Genomic DNA, 20,961 nt, shown 5'->3' with positions numbered 1-20,961 from the left:
TACGTTACCTTTCCAGCTTGCACTTATCAGTCTGTTGCTACCTTTGCCGGCGGCTTAAGCATTTCATCAGGGCAGTGCTACTCATGAACTTGGAGGCAAGAACAGGAGCAGACCTGTGTCTCGTCGACTCCTGTTGCAGCTGCCACAGGATGCCGAGTGCAACGGGCGAGCCACCGGTTGGTGACCACACATTTTGAGAATTCGACGGACGACCCGATGTAGTTCCTGTAAATGCAGTTTATTTTACGAACGATGAAAGATTTAGAAAATGTAAATATATTAAAAAAATAATTGGATTCACCATTTATATGAACGGACACTTTTTATTTTGTTTGGCACAGGCATATGCAATTGACAGTACACAGCTGTTACAAAGCATAGGGAGCATTAGATTGGTGAGAAAAAAAAAACATCACAAGTATCAAAGCCGCACGCTTTAAGCCAAAGCAACACTGGTAAAGTGACCTTTCCGCCAAGCAGATCTCCGCATACGAAGCTGAATGGGGCGGGAATGTAGCGTCAAACACAATTGCAAAGTGCAAAATTGAAACAATTCCAAGAATTTACATTTTTAAGGACTTCTTTACACTACTGTACTTACAAACAAACATATAAATAACACGATATTTTACAAGCTTTATTCTTTGTACAGAAGAAAAGTATTTTAACAAAAACAAAATAAAAAATAAGATAAATAACTGAAGCCCTTGTGTGTTTTTAGAGTGTGGTAAGGCAACGCCATTTTTTTAAAAAGGGAACTCTGCCGACGGCAACCTCTCCATCTTTCTTGACTATTTTTAACCTTGACATGAATGTCCCGCAAGGCTTTACAAGATCCAGTTTTCGTTTCCAATCTTGCCGGTTTGCAGCTTGATGAAGTAGCTTGACATTGACAAAACTGACTGCTAACCGCCACTATTTTGAATCCGCCCCAAACACATTCGAGTGTGAGCACACCGCGAGTGTGGCTCCTGCAGCGTGGGCTACCGAGAAGTTTGGTTTGAAAGCAAATTGTCTTCACCCCTTCACGGACAACTTGACTGCATCCAACGTGATGAAAAAAAACCCACCAAATGGAATGAATGATGTGCATTGGTTCATGTTAAAGTGTTCAATACACCCTCGGTTTTTAAAGGCAGTGTCTTCAAACTTGGCAAAGAAAAAAAAATACTGTTTAAATCAATCACCCACACCGAACAAAACAAGCGTTTGGCTCCGGAGCCACATGGCGCACCCCAAGTTCACGCGTTTTATCATCAAACGAGAGTCCCATCGATATCCCCCGTGGGCAGATTGTCACACATAATTGAATGGAGGCAATGTAAGAAGGTCGGCACAGGGGCAAGAATTCCAACACAGGGCCCCCCTCTCGATGGCGGCTAGCCAACCGTCTCACATGATGGTGCAGCTCTTGGCTTTGTCGGCAGCCGCTGGGTCTGAGTTGAGCTCCGGGCGACCGCCCAGCCTGGAAATCCGCTGCAGGAGCCTCTTGGAGCGACTTCGCTTGAGTCCACCAGAGAGTCGCCCTCCTGCGGCAGAGCCAGGTGTGGACAGGGCCATGGCGGCTGCGCGGAACACCTCCCGCACGCTGCTCTCCAACGTGCGCGCCGAGCACTCCAGGTAGCGAGCCGCGCCTATCTGTCGCGCCACGCTCGCGCCCTGCGGCGAGCAGACATTAAAAAAAAAGAGAGAGAAAAATCCACTCGTGAGTAAATTCACAGCGTCAAAACGTGCCGAGACTTGGATGTTTTTAATTAGTATTTTAGGCGTGAGCGTTCAAAGATGTGCAATGGCATTGACTGGCTTGTATTACCTGTTCGTAGGAGATTGGATTCTGTTGCTGCTCCGAGAACTCAGAGAGGATGCTCAAGTCTGTCCGCAGGTCCGATTTGCAGCCAACAAGGAACACCTTGGTATTGGGGCAGTACTCTTGTATCTCACCCTGCCACTGTAAATAGAAAAAACATCATTAGCCCGTTTCTCACACACAAAATGCACATCACACCTGGGGGGGGAAAAACAGATTTTCTAATCTCTTAAATTGTCCAGGGTTTGCATTGGGCCATTCAAGCAGTGATAACACCTTGATGTTTTTTTAGTTAATAATCACAGGTCAAGGTTGAATTGATTTAATGTCACCTCATTGTTAAAACCACACAATTGTGCAACAAAAAGCAAAGTGTGTTGTATTAAATTGTTATCGAGTTCCAACCTTTCTCTTACGATTAACAATGTATGGCATATTGTTTCTTGTCAAATCGTGTTTAGATTTCAAAACCCTCAGTTATTGAACCGGGCATTTCATATATTCCAGAGCTCCCATGAGCATTGTTAGAGCTGTACTCACATACAATGTAGACATTTTTAAGAGTAAATCATTTATCTCTCTTTTAGTGGAGTGCAGGACCAAGAGGCAGCCTGTAAATAATTCACACGTGGGGGCTGCTACTCCGTGGGAATGGGAATCCAATTACCTTGCTTGAGACAACCTAGCACCCCACTGCTACTTGCTTAAGTAAATAAACACATAAATGGGCGTGTTTCAACAGCCTCTCCAAATAATCTTGTTCCACCACTGAATGTGCAAACACACATGTACACGTGTGCTTGCACATTCAGTGTGTACGTATTTGTGCAAATTCTGCCAAGCGAAGTTAACGTTGCCTAGGGGGGTTGCATGGCATTTGTGTTACATGGGACAGTGAAAATGTGGGGGCACCACAAACTATGACAAACAGTTTGTATATAAAACAGATTAGCATTCCTCATTTACTTAGTTAGGATTCTAACAGGGAAACATTTTTGTACACGTTCAGTGCTTTGTCAATCACACGTACTCGATGAGGGTCTCCCCTTGCCGTGGGGGTGGTTTGACCATACTTCACCACGCTGGTCAGTGCGGGTTTGGTAAAAGTGGACAGTGCAAACGTGAGAGCATAGCACGGCACAACAATGTATTTTTTTGTAATGCCCTCTCACTGCCCACAACATGGCCCTCCGCAGCAGCTATTATATCCTGCTGGGCATGGTGGTTTCCCATCCAAGTAATATGCAGGCTCAAACGCTGCTTAGTTTCCGAGATCTGGTGCATTATGAGGGATTCCGTCATAGGCAAGGCAATATTACTGGAAGTTAACATTTAGAAGTTCTAGCTCATGTGAAATGAAATGCACATGCAGTGGGGCAAAATGGCAAAAAAATCCATGTGGCTTTTTTAAGTGGGTGCTCTTTGGATATCAAAAAAACTGCTGGAGAATTTCAACTGGAAGACTGCCAAGTACACTTCGATCAACAAGCACTTCTGCCCGAGATGCTTTTTTTAAAATAAGGACTCCGATTGATGGACGGATAGTGCAATTTTTGAGATGTATGAAAACCAGACAAATAAAATTAGTGTTGGGGATTGCGGGAAATATCCTAACAGTTTACAAATTTCCATCAACATGTCATGCAATAGTCTCAATAAGAAGAGTGCTTAATAATAATAGTAATGGCCGAGGAAGCCTTGCAAAAATATTATAACTGACAGACTGGGTGGTCAGGATTTTCAAGATGAAACAAAATGGGATTTTATAAATCCACCCTGCCACATTGAGCAAACACAGCCAGAGTCCTTAACGTCTCATCACTGGAATGGATTTGTGAGAAATGAGATTACAAGTCGTCTTTGTGTCCAGGCACAAGACACTTCATGGTACGCAGAATGCAACAGACCTGTGGCACACCATCTGTTCAACTACTTTGCAAAGGCGAGTTACATTTTGTAGATTGTTTTGATTCGCCCGGCAGAACTTCAGTGAAATGGCTCCGACAGTAATTTCCGTGGGCTTGCAGACATGTGGCCGTAATTAAACTCTCACTCTGCCACAGCGGTGGGTGTCAAGAGTGGTGTGACTGGGGCCCAGCTGCTCGACAGTCCTCGGCAAACAGATTTCCTTGTTCGACACCATGTTGCAGGACAGACGGCGAGTCAGTGTGGTCCACAGACACGTAGGTGATGGCAAACAGTAAATGTGCTAAATCGAACAAAAGGTTTTTTGAATGTAATACAATTAGTGAAATATCACTGTTAACCAAAATAACTTCGGAAGACAAACTTGTGCTCGTGTTAAAAAGTTTCCACGAGATTTGGAAATGTTTATGCCTCAAAAGAAAACAATTATGCTTTGTTTCAAGGAAAAATCTGTATTATCAAGTAATTTGCTTCATACGGATGCTTCTACGATGTTATGGTTAGCATACCGTATTTGGCATTCCAGAAGTCGATGGTTCAATCTCCCGGCATGACAGTTGAAAGAATGGACACGTTAATTAAATCCCTCTGCCTCTGTCCACCGAGCAGTATAAACAGATTACCCCTAACCCCAGTTAATGCATTGGCAAGTCGTGTGTGGTCGGGTAAAATATGGGGACTCCCAATCTCTTCCACGACATCTGGCCAGCATCAAAGAGAAGGCCAAAAAACTAATTCTAGACTAGTGTTTCATCTCACCTTCTTCAGGACGCTGTCCAGAGTCTCTGGTCGAGCAATGTCAAAGCAGACGAGGATGGCATTGGCGTCGGGGTAGGAAAGGGGCCGCACGTTGTCGTAGTGTGGCAAGCCTGGGAATGACAGATGACAGCGATCACGAGGCTGTTGAGCGACTGCAGGCAGACCGGGAACCCCCTAACCAGTTAACTCGCGATCATCCGTGGGCAGATTAACTGTGCTTGGGAAATTAATTATGTTTTATACACACGGTTTAATTATTAGCCGCTTCCAGGGTCAGTGACTGTGTGCCTACATGACAAGTGGTAAACCGATTATCTTAATAATCGCAACAACGCACATTATAGTCTTCATCTTCACCCCCATTCTACGTAGTACATTTTTAGATCCCGATTAACTTTTCATTTGCATCAACTTTGTTTTATCTGGGCGACCCCTCTCCATTTACTTTGTAAAAATGGACCAACTGTAAATGTTGTCTGAGAATCTATGGACTGGTACAGCCCTGATATTTGGTAAAATGAACTCGTTATGGTCAGGTATTCAAAGCAGGCATTGAGCCAGTCCCCCTTTGGAGTAACCTAGATTTTGGCTTATTATGTTATTATTTCACAACATGTCATTGCTACCCAATAATTACAGAAAGTTGCTATTATAGTGGTAATATTTATATATCCAGATACATTAATAACTATATATTGTGAAAAAATATATATTGTTTCATGATCATCTGGTAATAAAACATTGGCTACAGAAAACAATTATGAATATATACAATCACCCTCTCATTGACTTCATTAACAGTAAAACATATTAGGAAGTGCTTGACAATGGCCAATCGGTTTCTTTTTTTTTAACAATAACCCTAAACTTTATATATATTTCTTTATACGTAAATGAGAGGCGTGGCACATTCCTGGAATCTCCACATGGCTCAGTAGGAGGTCCCGGGCAGAGCAGGAGGGCTGTTTAAACAACATCTGCAGTTGAAGGGTTACACTTGCGAGGAAGACGACGAGCCGATTGGACCGCATCGCTTGTTGTTGGCCAAATTTGAGAAGGATGTGGTGGGGAAGGAGGGGCCCTGGCTTGCGAGAGTGAGGCTACTGGAAGTGGCGGTGGGGGGGGCACTGGAGAAAGGAATTTGGAATCTCCTGAGGGAGGGGGGTTAGGGGGTGGTATGGGCATGTCTGGACCTGTTTATAGTGCTTAGTGTGTCACTGCTTGCTTAAAAATAAATTCTGACTGGTCACTCGTAATCGTTGCCGTAGAAATAAGTAATAACTGAATGCATTCTTAAAAACTGGCGTTGGCTGCACTTACTGTGGTAGCTGATGCTCGGCTGTTCAAGTACCGTCAAAATGATCGAACAAGTCAATACTTTGACATTTGCCAGAAGCCAATTACACGTGCCAGCACATGGAGACTACTAGACATTTAATTAGCCATGAAGAGCTTAAATGTTTTGCCATACGCAGCAGACGTGGAATGTGATTCGCCTGCAGGTAGAAAAGCCACATCTAGAAGTGTATAACACAGTGCCGTGACTTCCTATAGATCGCGATCCCAGCAGCCGTGCTGTTCTTGACACCCATGGCAATGTTTACAAACGGCTCACCAACGCGGAATTTGTATATTACAACATCTTAAGACTCCCTCGTCATCGAAATTAATACTAAAACGGCGAAGTGGTATAGGCCCCGCAAAAGGAATGTATTATCACTATGTTGGTGGGAATCTTATGGCGCGCAGCACATTATCCAGGCGTTAGAATTCAGAACTAAGAGTAGCTCGCCGTTTAGTTTATCACCAACGTGCAGTATCACTGGCATGTGCCATGGCTAGCAGAGGACCGGACCGCCAACGTTAACTCAAACTTGGCATTTAATTTAGGTATTTCTCCACTGTCGACGATTTACCCACGTGAGAGAGGGTTGTGCACGTGTGATAGTCTAATACACGCGGGCATCTCTGAGCAGGCTGTGGCATGCATCCCACTCACCAGACGTGTCCCACATGATGAGCTCCACCCTGTGGCCTTCCAGCTCGAAGCTGGCGGTGTAATTCTCGAACACGGTGGGCACGTATTGCTGTTGGGCAAGAACGTAATCCGTCAGCAATTGGAGCTTATGACAACAGGGCACATGGAGCTAAACAATTCCGCAGATACTGCAACTAGCTCGGCCATGCACGCGCGCATTGTTGACATGACCCGAGAGGGCTTGCGTAATTGTTTTAGAATGGCTGAAACCCGTATGAGGCACTGTGAGCATGAAGAATGTGCAACAGAATGGAGGTTGTGATGTACACATGTGCTCAGTTTTTTATGTTAAAATAAAAAAAATAGCAATAACTTGTGTGCCAAATGGTTATGGAATTGTGTTATATAACATGCGAGCATACAAAATACTAAGCCAATTTTTTCAACTGCCCCTCGTATAGTGATGTGTATCTCATAAGTGTGCAGTGTTATCATTTAATAATAACAACACATTACTCCAATAAATGGAAAAAGCACCGCATGTAATTAATATAATTCACTTAATATGCAAACAGCATGTACAACAATCCTGTGCGAAACATAGGATTAACCCGACTATATAAACTTCCTTGTAGCTCTACGTGTATACGTGTACAGCCCAGCCCTACTGTCACAACCCACCGCTGAATGAGGGCCTCCCCACACCATGCACTTTTAGCTAATGAAGGGTCACGGTTGCGCTTTAGAATCCATAAATGCAATTGTGTGTGTGAGGTCTGGTGCTACGCGCTTGGTGTATAAAGTGTGTCAGTCGGGAAACCATATACGTGTGGTCACATGCTGTCGAGTCACCGCACTTGCTGCCCCGATGTTAAGACTTACTGCGCATGAGACACGCGGTTCGCACATTGCGCACCGATGGGAGTGGAAAATGGGCTCTCGGACCGAGACCACTACCACCGCCGCCGCCACTTAGCCACTCGGCTAGCCTCATCTCCCAACACCCAGTGGAGATCGCCAATGGCCTGTGTCCTAATGAATTAGATATTTGCTTGGCTGCTTCTCGCTCAAGGAGTCATGCTCCAGGGTAGGTTGTTGGGATTTTGGGGGCTCCACCGCCACGGGCAATCGATCAAAGCCCCGTCCGTAAATATATCATGTATTACGTATGTCACGCCTGCATAGACCTGTGGTGTACACACACGCAGTGTAATGTATACTGCCCGCACTGAACTGCAGCACTTATTCAGGTTCCTTGGGACCTATAGCAAGAGCCATTGTTGTTGGATCCTGACCCAAAACCCTATCCACAGTAAGTGCATACACTGAATGTTCAACAAGGTTATCATTAATCAGGTTTTTAAAATGTACATCCCTTTCTCAGTCCACAGCTGGATGAAGGCCTCCCGAAGCTGTATCTGTCGTGTGGGCTTTTTGGCCATACTTCCCCACACTGGGCAGGCAGTAAGAGTTGGTAAAGGGGTGGCCCAGGTCAGGTTCAGATATTGACCACTCATGAACTCCTGTCATTGGGTTCACCCTATCATTCTTTATTAAATAATTCTAAACAATACTGCGTGGTTTAAATGTTGCCAACATATGTATTATATGCTCAGGTTTTTTTTTTTAACCTAAAAGTTTGTGTGAGCTTATGTGGTACTACATAACAACGTTCAAGACAATCACAGCTAAGATGTTGACAAACACCCCGGAAACTCCTCTCACTGCGATGTATGTCGCCAGTGCCTTGGTAGACACGTGGAAGTTGATGAGAATCATTAAAATACAATGTTCACACAACCAAGTATGTGTGTTTGTGTAGTTTTATGGTTCCTAGTTCCAATGGCTGTCGAATTATATTATCAGCATTTAATAATGGACGATACTTTTAGGGACATCTAAATATACGATGGCCCCAACATTGAGTGGCATGTGCTTGGAACCGTTTGCCCAACTGGGTTGTGAACAAGTCGCGGTGATGATGGGCTTATTGGTAGTAGTCGCCATGGTGGTGGCATTACGGTGGCGATGAAACTGGTGGTCGGTGGCCATTGTGGACAAGCAGCGACAAGAAATGGAGGAGGCTGTCAAGTAACCACAAGGTGGCAGTGCTGCAAACGGGAGTCTTAGCTCCACTGACTCAAGTGGAGCTTTATGGTTAGACCCCCCCTCCCCCCGTACGCGATGATTCCGGTTTAATTGCACGTCAACCTCTCAGAAATGGCATGAGTAAATCATTCTAATGCAGGACCCCCCCCCCCCCAATTTTTTATATTGAGATTCAGCGAGGCTTCTTCACTAGCAGTGGTAGTTGACAGCGGTGTAATATAATTCGGATCTCTGTACAACACAGACTAAGGGAGGGGGGGGGAGGTAGGAGTATTTGTTCAGCGGTTGGTGCACTAAAAACTTTACTGCCAAACCCAGCGACGACTTTGAATCCCGGCCACGGATTATCATCATCATCATCATCAGTGGCGAGTTGCACCAAATCCGCACGCAACGGTCGTGATCAAGTCGTCTTCATCCAGCGGTGGATTGACAAGCAAGCTGAACATTACGTCAAGGCAATGGAACGCGTCCGATTCCAGAACCATACCGAGAAAAAACGGAACGTCGAAATCAACTCGCGGGATATTAACATCGCAGAGTCGCACAGATGTGGCCCGGGGAGGCCCTCATCCAGCAGTGGACCGGCCGTTGCCCGATGATGATGACAGATGATGATGGTGACACGGAACAGCCATTCGCCACCGACGATGACTGGCAAACACAACGCGCGTCAACCAGGCTAGGTGCACTTTGGGGCTGGAATATTCGCGGTGCTGGCAGGTCACAGGACACGGACGCGAAGCGAACGACTGGAAGCGACTTGGCAGATCCACCACCACCCTCTGTGCTGCCCACTGCGCCACCACCACCGTCATCATCGTCATCATCATCACAGCCACAGCCACTATAAACATCAATAAGATGGCTCAAGGGGACAAAGATCACCCATATAGCCTTAACATACTGTAGGGGCAAGTGCTGTTAGCGAGCACCGATTAAGGCCAGAACGGCACACGAGGGGGGTGGGGTGACCAGCACCACCACCACGCCCGCCCGACCGCCTTTGTCTCCCCAGTGGCGATGTTTACACACCGCACCGGGGTAACTCATTTGAGGCCGAGTCAACCTAGGTGGAGGCCCAGGGCCGGTATCAGACAATCGTCACCACTGGGTGTTGGCCGTGAGCCGGGTTCGTAGCGCACCACGAGTGAAAGACACAGAGACAGAAGAGAGGTCTCTCACCTCGGGGTAAGAATCCTTGGCGAACGCGTGGAGCAGCGCCGTCTTGCCCGATCGACTGTCTCCGACCACGACGACTTTGCACCTCGCGGGGGGCGCATCGTGGGGGGCCCCTCCTGCCACAGCCGGGGGGGTCGCCGTGGCCCCGCGACGGGGGCTGCTCGAGTCCCGGGCCGCCGAGGGCAGCATGGCTTGCGGCAGACGCTGGGCGAGCGAAGGTGGTGGGGGTGCTGGTGGTTGTTGCTGGCAAGACAACGGCAGAGACCACCAGCAAGATCCCGTGGGCAGAGGAGGCCCTTGGCTTGGGTTCAAATCGGAAAATAAAACGAAATCGTGGTTAGCACCAACGCTGAGCGAGCGAGCGTGCCCCGTTCCTTGGTATTTCGCGATTTGCTGGTTGATTGATGTTGTATCCGCCTGCTGCCACACACGGCACGTTACCACAAACGTGGCCGGTGACAAAAGAGACAAATTCTTAAAACACCGACGAGAGACGCTGCCACCGACCGCTGTTGCAATTCCTATCGTTGTCGGACGATACGCACTTGGTTTGCCCTGCAGGTCCTAACACACACTCTCTCAATGACTGTGTCACCCTCTCTCTCTCTGCAATCTTGCGGCTAATATATCTCGAGCGAGCCCGTGGTTACGAAGCAGCACGTCCAGGCTGGAGCGTCCGCAGCGCACTGCGAGCAGTGAGCGGAGCTCTGCACTCCACCGCGCTTTTATACCCCGCGCGCGGCACCGCCTCCGCCAATGGGGCAGCCGCAGCAGCAGCGGGCGGGTTGAGAGGCTTTAACACAGAGGCTTTGTTTGCTTGGGGTGGGGGGGTAAGGAGGGAGTAAAGTTGGTGGTGGTGGGGGGCGGTTGTGTTAGCACAGAGGAGCTGGAGGGAAGGAGGCGCTTGGGTGGTGGGGGGCTCGTTCGTGTTATGATTGGAGGGAGTTCAGGAGGAGGAATTGTCTGGCGTGATGCTGGGATTTACCGAGATGTGCGAAATGCGCCTTTCCGATTCGACTGCGCCCCGTTTCCCCAACAGACCCGGAGCGACCTCATCGCCTTTCCCTTTGTAAGCGGTGAGGAATTCATCAAATATCTCTCAACGCACCCCGCCAGCTTTTCCCCTCGTTTGGGTTTTTCTGAATTTTCCCAATGTTTACTTTGTGACGAAGACGTTGTTACTTCGATCCACCGTACTTATTCAGTTTACTATCGTTGTGGGGGAGATGCGGTGGTACAGTGATGACCGCAAGTTGCTGTGAACCCCTACGACCTGAGTTTGAATCATAATATTTATTTAGACTGGAGAAATCCGATGAGCCATGAAGACATTTTATACAGGTGTCCAGGAGGATGTGCAGAGGGACATCTGTGAGAAATATATTACTCCGACTGGAGTAATATCTGCACCATATCTGAGCAGCCGTAGTGTTGTCTGAGTAATATACAGCTCCATAGCTGGTAAAAAAGACTGTGAAAATGTTCATTCACCAAAACTGCATTGACCAGCGTGGTGAAGTATGGTCAGACAAACTCCCATGTCATTGCATTGACAAAGGCAGGTCATACTATACAATATATGCTTATGCGACATGAATGCAGTGTACAATGTGTTCACGTGTTGTCTATACATTGATTAATTATTAAACTATTTTCTATTGAAGTTGTGCTCAGTCTAAACATACATATTCTATATGTTGACTAAATCCTGGCGTTTCCAAATTGGTTACTAAGTTTTCACATATTTGGTAACTTGGTAAACGACAACAATTGTGCTTCCTATTCATATATACAGTGACTTATTCACTTTCGCGGGTTTATTTGATTAGCAAGCACAAATCCCATTGTTTTAATGTATGGGGATTTCCAGTGAAACGTGTTTACCGGTGAGCTTAGATAAGATATACATGGGGAAGGAGAGTTGGGATCAACATAATGAAATAAATATATGCTTTTGAGAGTGGGGATGGAGAATCGAAAGAAAACATTCACGTGTCGAACACGAGTCGGTTTTTTAAAAATGAAAACAGCAATGCAAACTAAAGGTTTGATCGATGTTTTTAATGCTGTTCTCATCATTAACTATTTACAGCAAAGACCAATGTAAACATCGAAAAAAAATATGAGTGATCGTAAATTTATGTATTAATAATTTAAAAAAATATGGCACGAGGCTGTTATTGAAAGGTCAACACTCAACCAACAGTTAACCTGACTGGAGTGTTCTTATATAAACTGTATTATAAATTATCGAGTCATATCACAACCCCAAAACTTGACAATTAATTGACTAGTGAGCCATGTGGATTTTTAGAGGAGTCCGGTAGTTTTTAATATTTGTGTTCAACATGGCAGAGAGACACTCTTAAAGTATCTTTACTCTGTAGGAGTGATAACCCTTTGAGATGTATCACTTAAAACGGAAGAATGGGATAAATATACTTGGAAAAATATCTACTTTACAACGTGAACCAAGACTCCCCTGGCTGAGTGGCATTTTATGTAGCCGCACACAGCCGTTTGGAACTCTCTGCCCACTGCACATCCACAGCATCCAAGGTTTATCCACCTTCAAGGCTCTCATCTGTCCAGGCTTTCACCTGTTCAGGACCTCACCGGTTCAGGTTCTCACCTATTTTGACTTTCACATGCACAGGCTTTCATCTGTTCAGGCTCTCACCTCTCCAGGGCTCTCACGTATCCGGGCTTTCGCCGATTCAGGCGCTCAACCATTCATGTTGGCATACTAGGGACTTTGAGCTCTGGCTCCAAAACTCCCGAGACCTCAATCAAACAATGCGTCCGATTCATGAAATATGTGCGTGTCATAAAATGATCCTTATGGCGGTACCCCGGGATACCAAGTAATACAAAATGGCCGAGGCAATTAAATATTTTATTTCTGCGACACTATATTTTACAGGGGTGTTACTTAACTCCGCGACTGGGGTACCAATCAATCCGACATCAGTGCTACTCCGCGATGTCGAAACGCAGCGAGGACGATTGCGCTGAAACCCTGAACGCTCTCGTATGCACCATAGTGGTGCATCATGAACAGCTCGTCGAGATTAGTCTTTTACCACTCAGTCACGTGGGCAGTGTATGCAGGAGGCACCTGTGATGTTAATTATCTAAACAGCAGTGCAGTCTTGCAACATTCGTGGGAAAGGGAACCAATTTAGTTGCAGTCATTTTCACTTTAAACGTTTCAAAATTACCGCGTGGTATTTGTACATTATAGAGCACATATACACAGGATTGCATAATGTCCTATAATGGCATAAATGATGTAATTAAATATCAACTCTCACTTGTGTATATACTGCACCGAGTACATGTATCCTGAACTATTGTATGCTTTAAAATATAAACTCCATAATGGTGCATTGCATGATGGAGCACGCCTGTAATCCAGCACATTGAAGGAAAGGGTTGGTGGGTCATATTGATCATTGTAAAACTCAACCTGCTGGGCTGCTAAGTGGGTAGGCATTACAAATACAGTACACCGTACAGCAATTGAGTTCATAAACGAATTTGTTCAGACATTTCAGTGTTTTTGCATCACATGCATGTTTTTTCTGCAGGTACTCCGGTTTCATTCGAAATGAAAACCAGGATGCCCTGTACCCTAATACATCCGAATGCAGGGCCCTTTTAAGGAGTTTTAAAACTCGTTGAGGCTTTCCTTAACGAGTAATTTTGTATTTTAATCAATTACATTATTACTGAATCATGCACACAGAACCAGCGGTCCAGTGCAGGTAACTGGGGCATATTTGTCTGACTGAGCATGGGTACTATCACGGATAAGTCCGAGGACTGGAAGGTCAGGGTAATGGGGGACGAGGTGGTGGGTGTACATCGGAGGAATTGTCAAATTTTGTTACGGTCCACAGTGTAAACAGTCTGCAAGCCCCATAACCGCATAAGCAACATAACGTGCAATTTCCTTGATTAAATAGACTCCCTTGCGTGTTTCATATTACAATTTACCAGGGCAGGAATATAATTGTTTCAAGGAATTTTACTATGTTTCATGGATGGGAAACAGCGTTGAGCCCTTCGTTGGTTTCCGAACCCTAAGAGGCTTTGACTCACCCCGTTAGTGCGTGAGGTGAGATTTCCTGGGTAGCCGGGTTCTCAACACACAGTATGCAGGTACTCAGAAAGACCAATACTGCCACGCTTTAAACTGGGATTTTGAGAGCAATTCGTCCATTCACAAATCTAGAATGTATTCACTTCCATCTCTTTTATTGTAATTGTAATTTTCAAACAATTGCATTTATGAAAAATCCTTTACTTAAAGAAAAGCAGTGGCTTTTTTTGCAAAGTGTGTAAACATCTTGTGAGAAGAAGAAGCAGAAGAAATACAAACTCAGACGGGTTTCCTAGGGTTCTGTGAGGCCAACGGAGAGGGGTAGCCACTTGCATGGATCTGGTCCGAGACCCTCTCGAGAATTTGTGCCCAGAAACATTTCGAGCCTGGACGCCACCGCTAGCTGAGGAAATTCCTTTCCCGTGACCCCGCTGTGCCGCTCACACCGGATACACCGCCGCAGTCCGGGTGACAAAATGATGAGCGTGATGCACAACGTGGGGATCACAGGGGTGGCGGGTGCGAGCGGCTCCATTTGACCTCCTGCCCTCTCCCGCCCTGCACCCTCATCGCTTGACATGTGTGCCCTCTTTGAGTGGGCGTACATGCAGATGCTCGCTTCATTGCCGATTGAAGACCTATCGAAGTGTATACGGATCGTGACCGCCCTCTCCTCCCCCTCGCAGAAGGACGCCGTTGAGAAACGAGTGCCCTTTGCCCTGGAGGACGTCGCTTCACGGTACTGGAATAATGTGAAGCAAATTCAGCGGTAGCCAACGGCCTGGCGTTGTAAAAATAACTGTTTCTCTTTGGCACGGGCTTCGTTAGCTACTTGTGTTGACCCAGGTCTGTTTTTTTGTTCAAAGCCATGTAAAATCATGCTACAGTTTTTTTTTCTCCATTCAATGCGCGCGTACATTTGGGCTGAATTGTGTTACATTCCAATAAAATTTGATCTTATAAAGTCAACTAAAATATTTTCATTCACAAATGCAAAGTATACACGTCACACAGCCCGTTGTCACTCCACTGGTGGCTTAAGCCACCTTGTCCGCTTGCCAGCTTTGGTTGCTATATGGAGGATGGGGGGTGCAGCTGTGGCTGGAGATCGAACTTAGGTCGCCGGGTTAATAGTGCAGTGCGCTCGCTAACCACCGTGCCAGCGCTTCCCCCCAAGCCTAAAATAAACATTTCAAAATACAGTATTTTCGCTCGTGACTTTGCATTTTGTACACGAAGTGTGGGTACGGTAATGATGCGAGCGAGCCACATTTCATTGCTGTTCACGGTCGCATATGCGCGCCCTTTCTGTGGTCGCGGCACAAGATGAATAAATATACCCGTGGGCTCTTGGCAGCTCTTTAAAAAATATATATATTGGTGGATACACGATGCCCGAGCGAGCCGCGTTTAAAGGCTTCACTTAAACCCAAGGGCTCGGATGTGCCCTGCGTGGGCGGAGTGTTCCACTCGCCTGTCATCTACGCGTTTCCTCTTCATAAGCACACCAGACCTGTTTCACACACATGGCTTGCTAATTGCATGCCGGTGAGCTGGACGTGTATGCTCCTTGCTTCCCTTTAATTTTAGCTCACCGCCAGGAAGTATTGCATGTCGTGCGAGAAAGAAAACCCAGCAGTTCTTTATTATTACCCCTTGGGTGACTACTGGGAGGCTCCGTGGATCGTGTTACAATCCGACAGTTATTGGACGCTCAGGCTTGTGGATGACTCACCCTGGTGCTGCTGGTGCATTCTGCCCAAGGCATAGTTGAGTTTCAAAAGGCCACTTCTTTATTGTTGTTCGACAGAAATCCTTATATATTAAAATATATATGTATTGTGTACAGTAATTTTGAACTCGACATAGAAATCTTTAAGGGCGGAACAAAGAAAATGCATATCTAGGGCTTTTGTAGTTGTTATATCGCATGACCCCAAACATAACGTGCATATCTTTGAACTCGGTGTTTTTTTTGTGTTGCTTAATACCAATAATAATTAAATGATGAGAATAATTGTCAGTCATTTTTCAATCCACCGCTGGATGAATGTGTCTCCCACGACATGTTAGCTATGGGGGGGAGGGGGGGTGACCAATTTCTACCGCACTGGCCCGTGCGGGTTGATGAAGGGGGTGGGGAGCGGGGAAGGGGGGTCCAGATTACTGACTCAGATATCGCGTGACACTGACGTTCGCCGTGGCCAGGAATCGAACCCAACTCTTAGCTCAAGAGTTCGATTTCATACTGCTGCGCGCTCACCATTCCCGTCACCGTTCCACCGTACGTGTTATCCACGTGTTTTGTAACATGTCTTTGTCCAGTGTTATCCTGTACTTTTGTGTGACTTTGCTCAAAAGTTGCGTCCAAATTTGAATCTGGAATTTGTGGGGAAACTATTCAATATTCACTGTGTGCGTACAGCACAAATCACCTATGCTGTAGCGATTTGTATCATTTTGTACTTTTAATGTGCTCCACATGCTGTACTCACATTTTACATGGGCGATGTTGCTTTCTCTTATCGCCACTTGTTTGTAAGATGAACTCACACTGATGGAAGCAGTGATGACAAATGAACAAGTAAACGCCAAAGATGTGCAGGAAAGATTGCAGCCGTTTGCCTGCCTTCTTAATCATAGGCTTAGTGCCCACAGCAGGTTATTTTTCCTCCAGGACATATGGTTAAAGAACCAATGGAAAGTGAAGAAAACTGCACCGTGAGCACATTTATTGTAAATTGGGGACAGGGGTAGGGTCCCGCTTACTTTGAAACAAAAATTATTTCACAGATAAGCCAGACAAATGCAGTGCCATCACGGTTTGGGGCATAGCAAATCTAAGCAAATTTGTTTTCGAATGCCACACCACCCAGAATGATGGGTGGTGACTAACTATGCACTTAGGATTAACAGAGACTTAGTGCCTGCAGTTGCCGTGTTTAATGATTGGAGACAAACAGAATTAAGAAGCCAGCAGTGCTGTGAGGGCAAATAAGCAGGAGGTCCATCAAACTTCCCACCCGCCGTGCGTTACTTGGGGTCACCATTTGTTTCCACAGACGGTGCTTTCCCAACACGTGCTGACATTTCATATGGAGCTATTAAAAAACCACCCGGTGAACAGACACGTGCTGATTAGTCAGAGGCCACTTGCAGAGAGAGGTTTCAAGAAAGTGAAGAATTCCCGCTGACACAAAAAAGTCAGGAATATTATCATCGCACACTTGGTCGCACACGGCCAAACGACGTCAAAGTGACGCGCCTCTGATGTGACAGTGGTCGAGAAGAGTGCACATGTGAAATGAATCGCCCAGGACCAATTTGTGTAGGAATGCGGCGTGACGCAGATTCGCCGAGAGGCATCTCAGTGATCTGCATGAGCTCAAAAGCCAATTGTCTCCACATAGAAAATGAACGGAACCACGAAAAAGAAAGCATGCAATGTCATGTACAATACGATAGTGTCGCTAAGCTGCTCAGCCAGCTTATATTGGCGTACATATCCGTTGCAGTGAGAAACATTCATCAGCTTACGAAGGTATCCCACTGCCCCCCGACTCTATGTACAAATGTTCTAGGTATTTCTACCACTTAGAATATTCACCCTCTTACAATAATCCGCAGCCAGCCTATAGCTTACGGATGAGTCTGCATTGATACCAGCCCACAACACCTTTATCTATGTGCCCATCCTTCAATATTTCACATCCGTCACTGCTGGATGAATGCTTCCCCATGACGTCGCCATCCCTCGCGATATCTCATGGTTCCACGGATTATCTTGTTCCCGCACAGCAGTCGAGCTCTTTGCTGCATAACTGCAGCGGTCTTCCTATTGGACCGCACTTTCTGCATTGGCTGTCCATCACCAGTCTTGTCCTTTGGTTTTCCAAGCACACTCACCTGCCTTAACAGTCAATATGATCTTGACTTAAAGCTTTCGTTACTGCAAGAATTCATATTCTTTGGGTCTTTCGGTAAAGTCACGTAGATAGGTTCAAATGAATAAAACTAAAATAAACACAAAACTACGACGTTTCGATCGCAACACAAGTGGTCGGCGCTTGTGTTGCGATCGAAACGTCGTAGTTTTTTGTTTATTTTATTTTTATTCATTTCGACCTATCTACGTGACTTTAACGAAAGACCCAAAGAATAGTCAACATTATTTTTTTGATGTTCATGTTTCCCCAACCTGTGTGTTCCTGTTTCTTTTGCTCATCGATATTGATGATATGTGTGATATTATTATACAAAGAGCCATTGTGTTACTCAAATAGCCTTAATTTGGAGTAAATACTGTGTACAATTGGGTAGTTTTGGTAAAAAGTTCATAACTTTTTCATCTTGAGACTCTCCAAATCTCCCTAAATCTCTCTAAATCGCCATCCATGACAACAAAAGTAACTGCCTAGGTGTTAAAGTTTTTTTTCTACATACCAGAATGTTAGTCTTTCAAACAATTCTGCTCAGACATACAAAGCAGGTTATACCGCCCTTCTGACGACATGAGTCATGTGCTGGAAGGTAGACTCCCCGTTGAGCCACGTAAAGACGCTGCTAGGCTCGCTTGTCTGTCTTGTGTGTAAGGTCAAACAGCAAATATACAATTAATGTAAATATGGTGCATTTTAGCTTGCCAAGGTTGAAAGCCAAATAGTATTAATTTTCCCATATTTTTTTAAGGAAGACCTTGGCAACTACAGTGACTGATAAAGATTGTAATTCATTTAGGGTAGGTCCAGCCAATTCCGAATTTGGAATTTTGGCAATAACACAGGCACAGGATCTTTATTAATGTCCACTTAATAGCAGATGGTTTTACTTGGATCGGTCGACTTTGGTCATTCACTGCATAAATTACCGCCTGCATAAAATTGGCTTCAGATTGTGTTTACAAATGTGTGTCTCGGTGTTCATTTCATAAGTGCAATCTATGCCAGTTGCCAGGATAGCTAACACACTGGTAATTGTAAATAGCCTGGGTTAATGATCTGATAAAAGCATGACTTGCATTATTAAACCAACTATGTGACCCCCTAGAAAATAGTTTTACTGGTAAATGCCACCATCGGTCAGGTGTTAAGTGTGCCGTTCTGTCTTGCTGTGGTTATAGACGAATCTAAAGCCGCATTTGCTTTGAATACACTGACTATCAGTTTTAAATAGCCTGCTTTGACATTGGAACAGTGTCCTGGAAAGGATGAAAATCCTTGATAATATTTCTTTATCATGCATTCTTTTTATGTAAATGCTGTTATAGCGAAAAGCCAAGAGATATCCAGTCTGTGCTCTCAGGTTACCTCGGTGAAAGTGGGCGATCTCCTTTCGCAATCCTGGCCAGCTGGATCAAAAACTGAATAGGTTAATAATGATGAACATTCACTAACAATGTTAAAGTTTACAATAATATAATCGTCTTATAAATAACGTGCAATTATGTTAATAGGATCTATTGTAAATAATAAATACATTTGCAGCCCTTCATCAATCCACTGCCGAATGAAGGCTTTTTCACACCTTGTTAGTCAAGGGGATTGCTCGACCATATTTCACCACCGGTGGTGAACATGGGTTGTTGAAGGCAGTTGCTCGAGACCAGCTCAGATATCATTGACCACTGATTTTAGCCATTGTTGGGAATCAAACTCAGAGGGCCGGGTTCATCCCGCAGTGCACTCGCCACTGTACAACCGCTCTATCCCCACCTCCCCCAAATTCTTGGAAGTAGGAATATTTAAATCAACAAGTTAATGATACAGTATATACAACAATTGAATTATATTTTGTGTACAGTACTCAACAAAAGATTCAGCACATTCAGTTTATACTTGTAATAAACATACGAAGTGTATGTGTTTAAATCATTCCTTTTATAAACTAGAGCAGCCATCGGAAAATAATTACCAAAGATGGCAGTGGTGTTAGGTATGTGGCATGGTGCTGCATTCATACGTTATTGCCTTTGGATTTGTGGGCGCTCAACACTTACGATGCGTGCCAAAATTTGCGCAGTCCAACACGCGCAATGGCAGAGAGAAAGATTGGCAGGATACACTGTCTCCTTGAGTTTGTCTTGAAGTATTTCAGGAATTTGCAAATGGTGGCAGTTTCATTGAGCCATAGCGAGGAAAAGAAAGGACACCATTGTGGATGAAATACATAAAAAAAATTATCATCCACATTTCTTATCAAATAGCCGAGTCGAAGAGTTTACAATGTACAGAATGGTCTTTATATAAATCGTATTTCAAGTATTATTGGCGTCAGTCTTCCTGCACATGTTGCATTTTCGATGCCCCGTTTTAAACCATAAATGCAACCAATTTTAAGTGAGTACTAAAAGTAAATTTTACGAGGCAAAAAGTATGTTCTCTCATCAGTCACCGGTTGTGACTAAAGCATCTAATTTCAAAATGCTTGGGGCTCACTGGACAGACAAGGTGTGTACCCCATATCTCTCATTCTCACAGAAATAGAATGATTCACCGTGGCTGTCACGTAAAATAAACTAATGAAATATATAAACACAACATTTAAGCTGTCAAAAAAAAATACAGAACGCATTCCAAGTGTTCACTTGCTGTTGAAATGTTCAGATTATCGAGTGGGACATGGTTATTTATTCTGCATATTCCCAGGATTTCTGTTGGGCAAATCTTTCAAAGAGTGCGTTACTTACGTTCAAAATCCCACGATTCTGAGGAACGTCGGCTAAGTATGTAGGGAACTGTAGTCAAACTATTTAAAGACAACATTCAGTCCCAAAAGGGGCTGCTTTGATGGAAGGTGCACGGTCTGCAGCCTTCTTGACCAAGAGCTCTGATTCAAAAGCAAGATTGATTCATAGGCAGGGAGTGAAGTGTTGCACTGGGAGACAATGTTCAGCATCCGAATGCGGAGTAGCCCATTTCAACAGCCACAAATTATTATTGCTGCTTATGATTGACAAAGTAGTATGTGCGATTACTTTTAGAAATCATGACATTTAACACGATGCTTTTTTTTGTAAACTTCGAAATGTATTAAATGTGAACGCATCGAAAAAAGTTGTTTCAATGGGGGGAAATGCGCCAATGGGGGAACGTATAT

The 20,961-nt window shown here is 44.9% G+C and overlaps 1 protein-coding gene across 1 annotated transcript; it reads right to left on the bottom strand.

Annotated features, from left to right (window-relative positions):
* Nucleotides 1-309: 309 nt before the first annotated feature.
* LOC144942007 (rho-related GTP-binding protein RhoE-like) lies at nucleotides 310-10,473 on the bottom strand. The gene is made up of 5 exons (XM_078868611.1): nucleotides 9,765-10,473; nucleotides 6,492-6,579; nucleotides 4,493-4,602; nucleotides 1,814-1,948; nucleotides 310-1,659 (listed from the first exon to the last, which is right to left on the bottom strand). The coding sequence occupies exons 1-5, from the start codon at nucleotides 9,948-9,950 to the stop codon at nucleotides 1,393-1,395; spliced, it is 786 nt and encodes a 261-aa protein (XP_078724737.1). The 5' UTR covers nucleotides 9,951-10,473; the 3' UTR covers nucleotides 310-1,392.
* Nucleotides 10,474-20,961: the final 10,488 nt, after the last annotated feature.

The sequence above is a fragment of the Lampetra fluviatilis genome, chromosome 2 (assembly GCF_964198595.1).
Source record: "Lampetra fluviatilis chromosome 2, kcLamFluv1.1, whole genome shotgun sequence".
In the NCBI taxonomy this organism is placed as follows: Eukaryota; Metazoa; Chordata; class Hyperoartia; order Petromyzontiformes; family Petromyzontidae; genus Lampetra; species Lampetra fluviatilis.
Note: the sequence above shows the minus strand (reverse complement) of the source record. Positions and strands in the feature narration are given on the sequence as shown.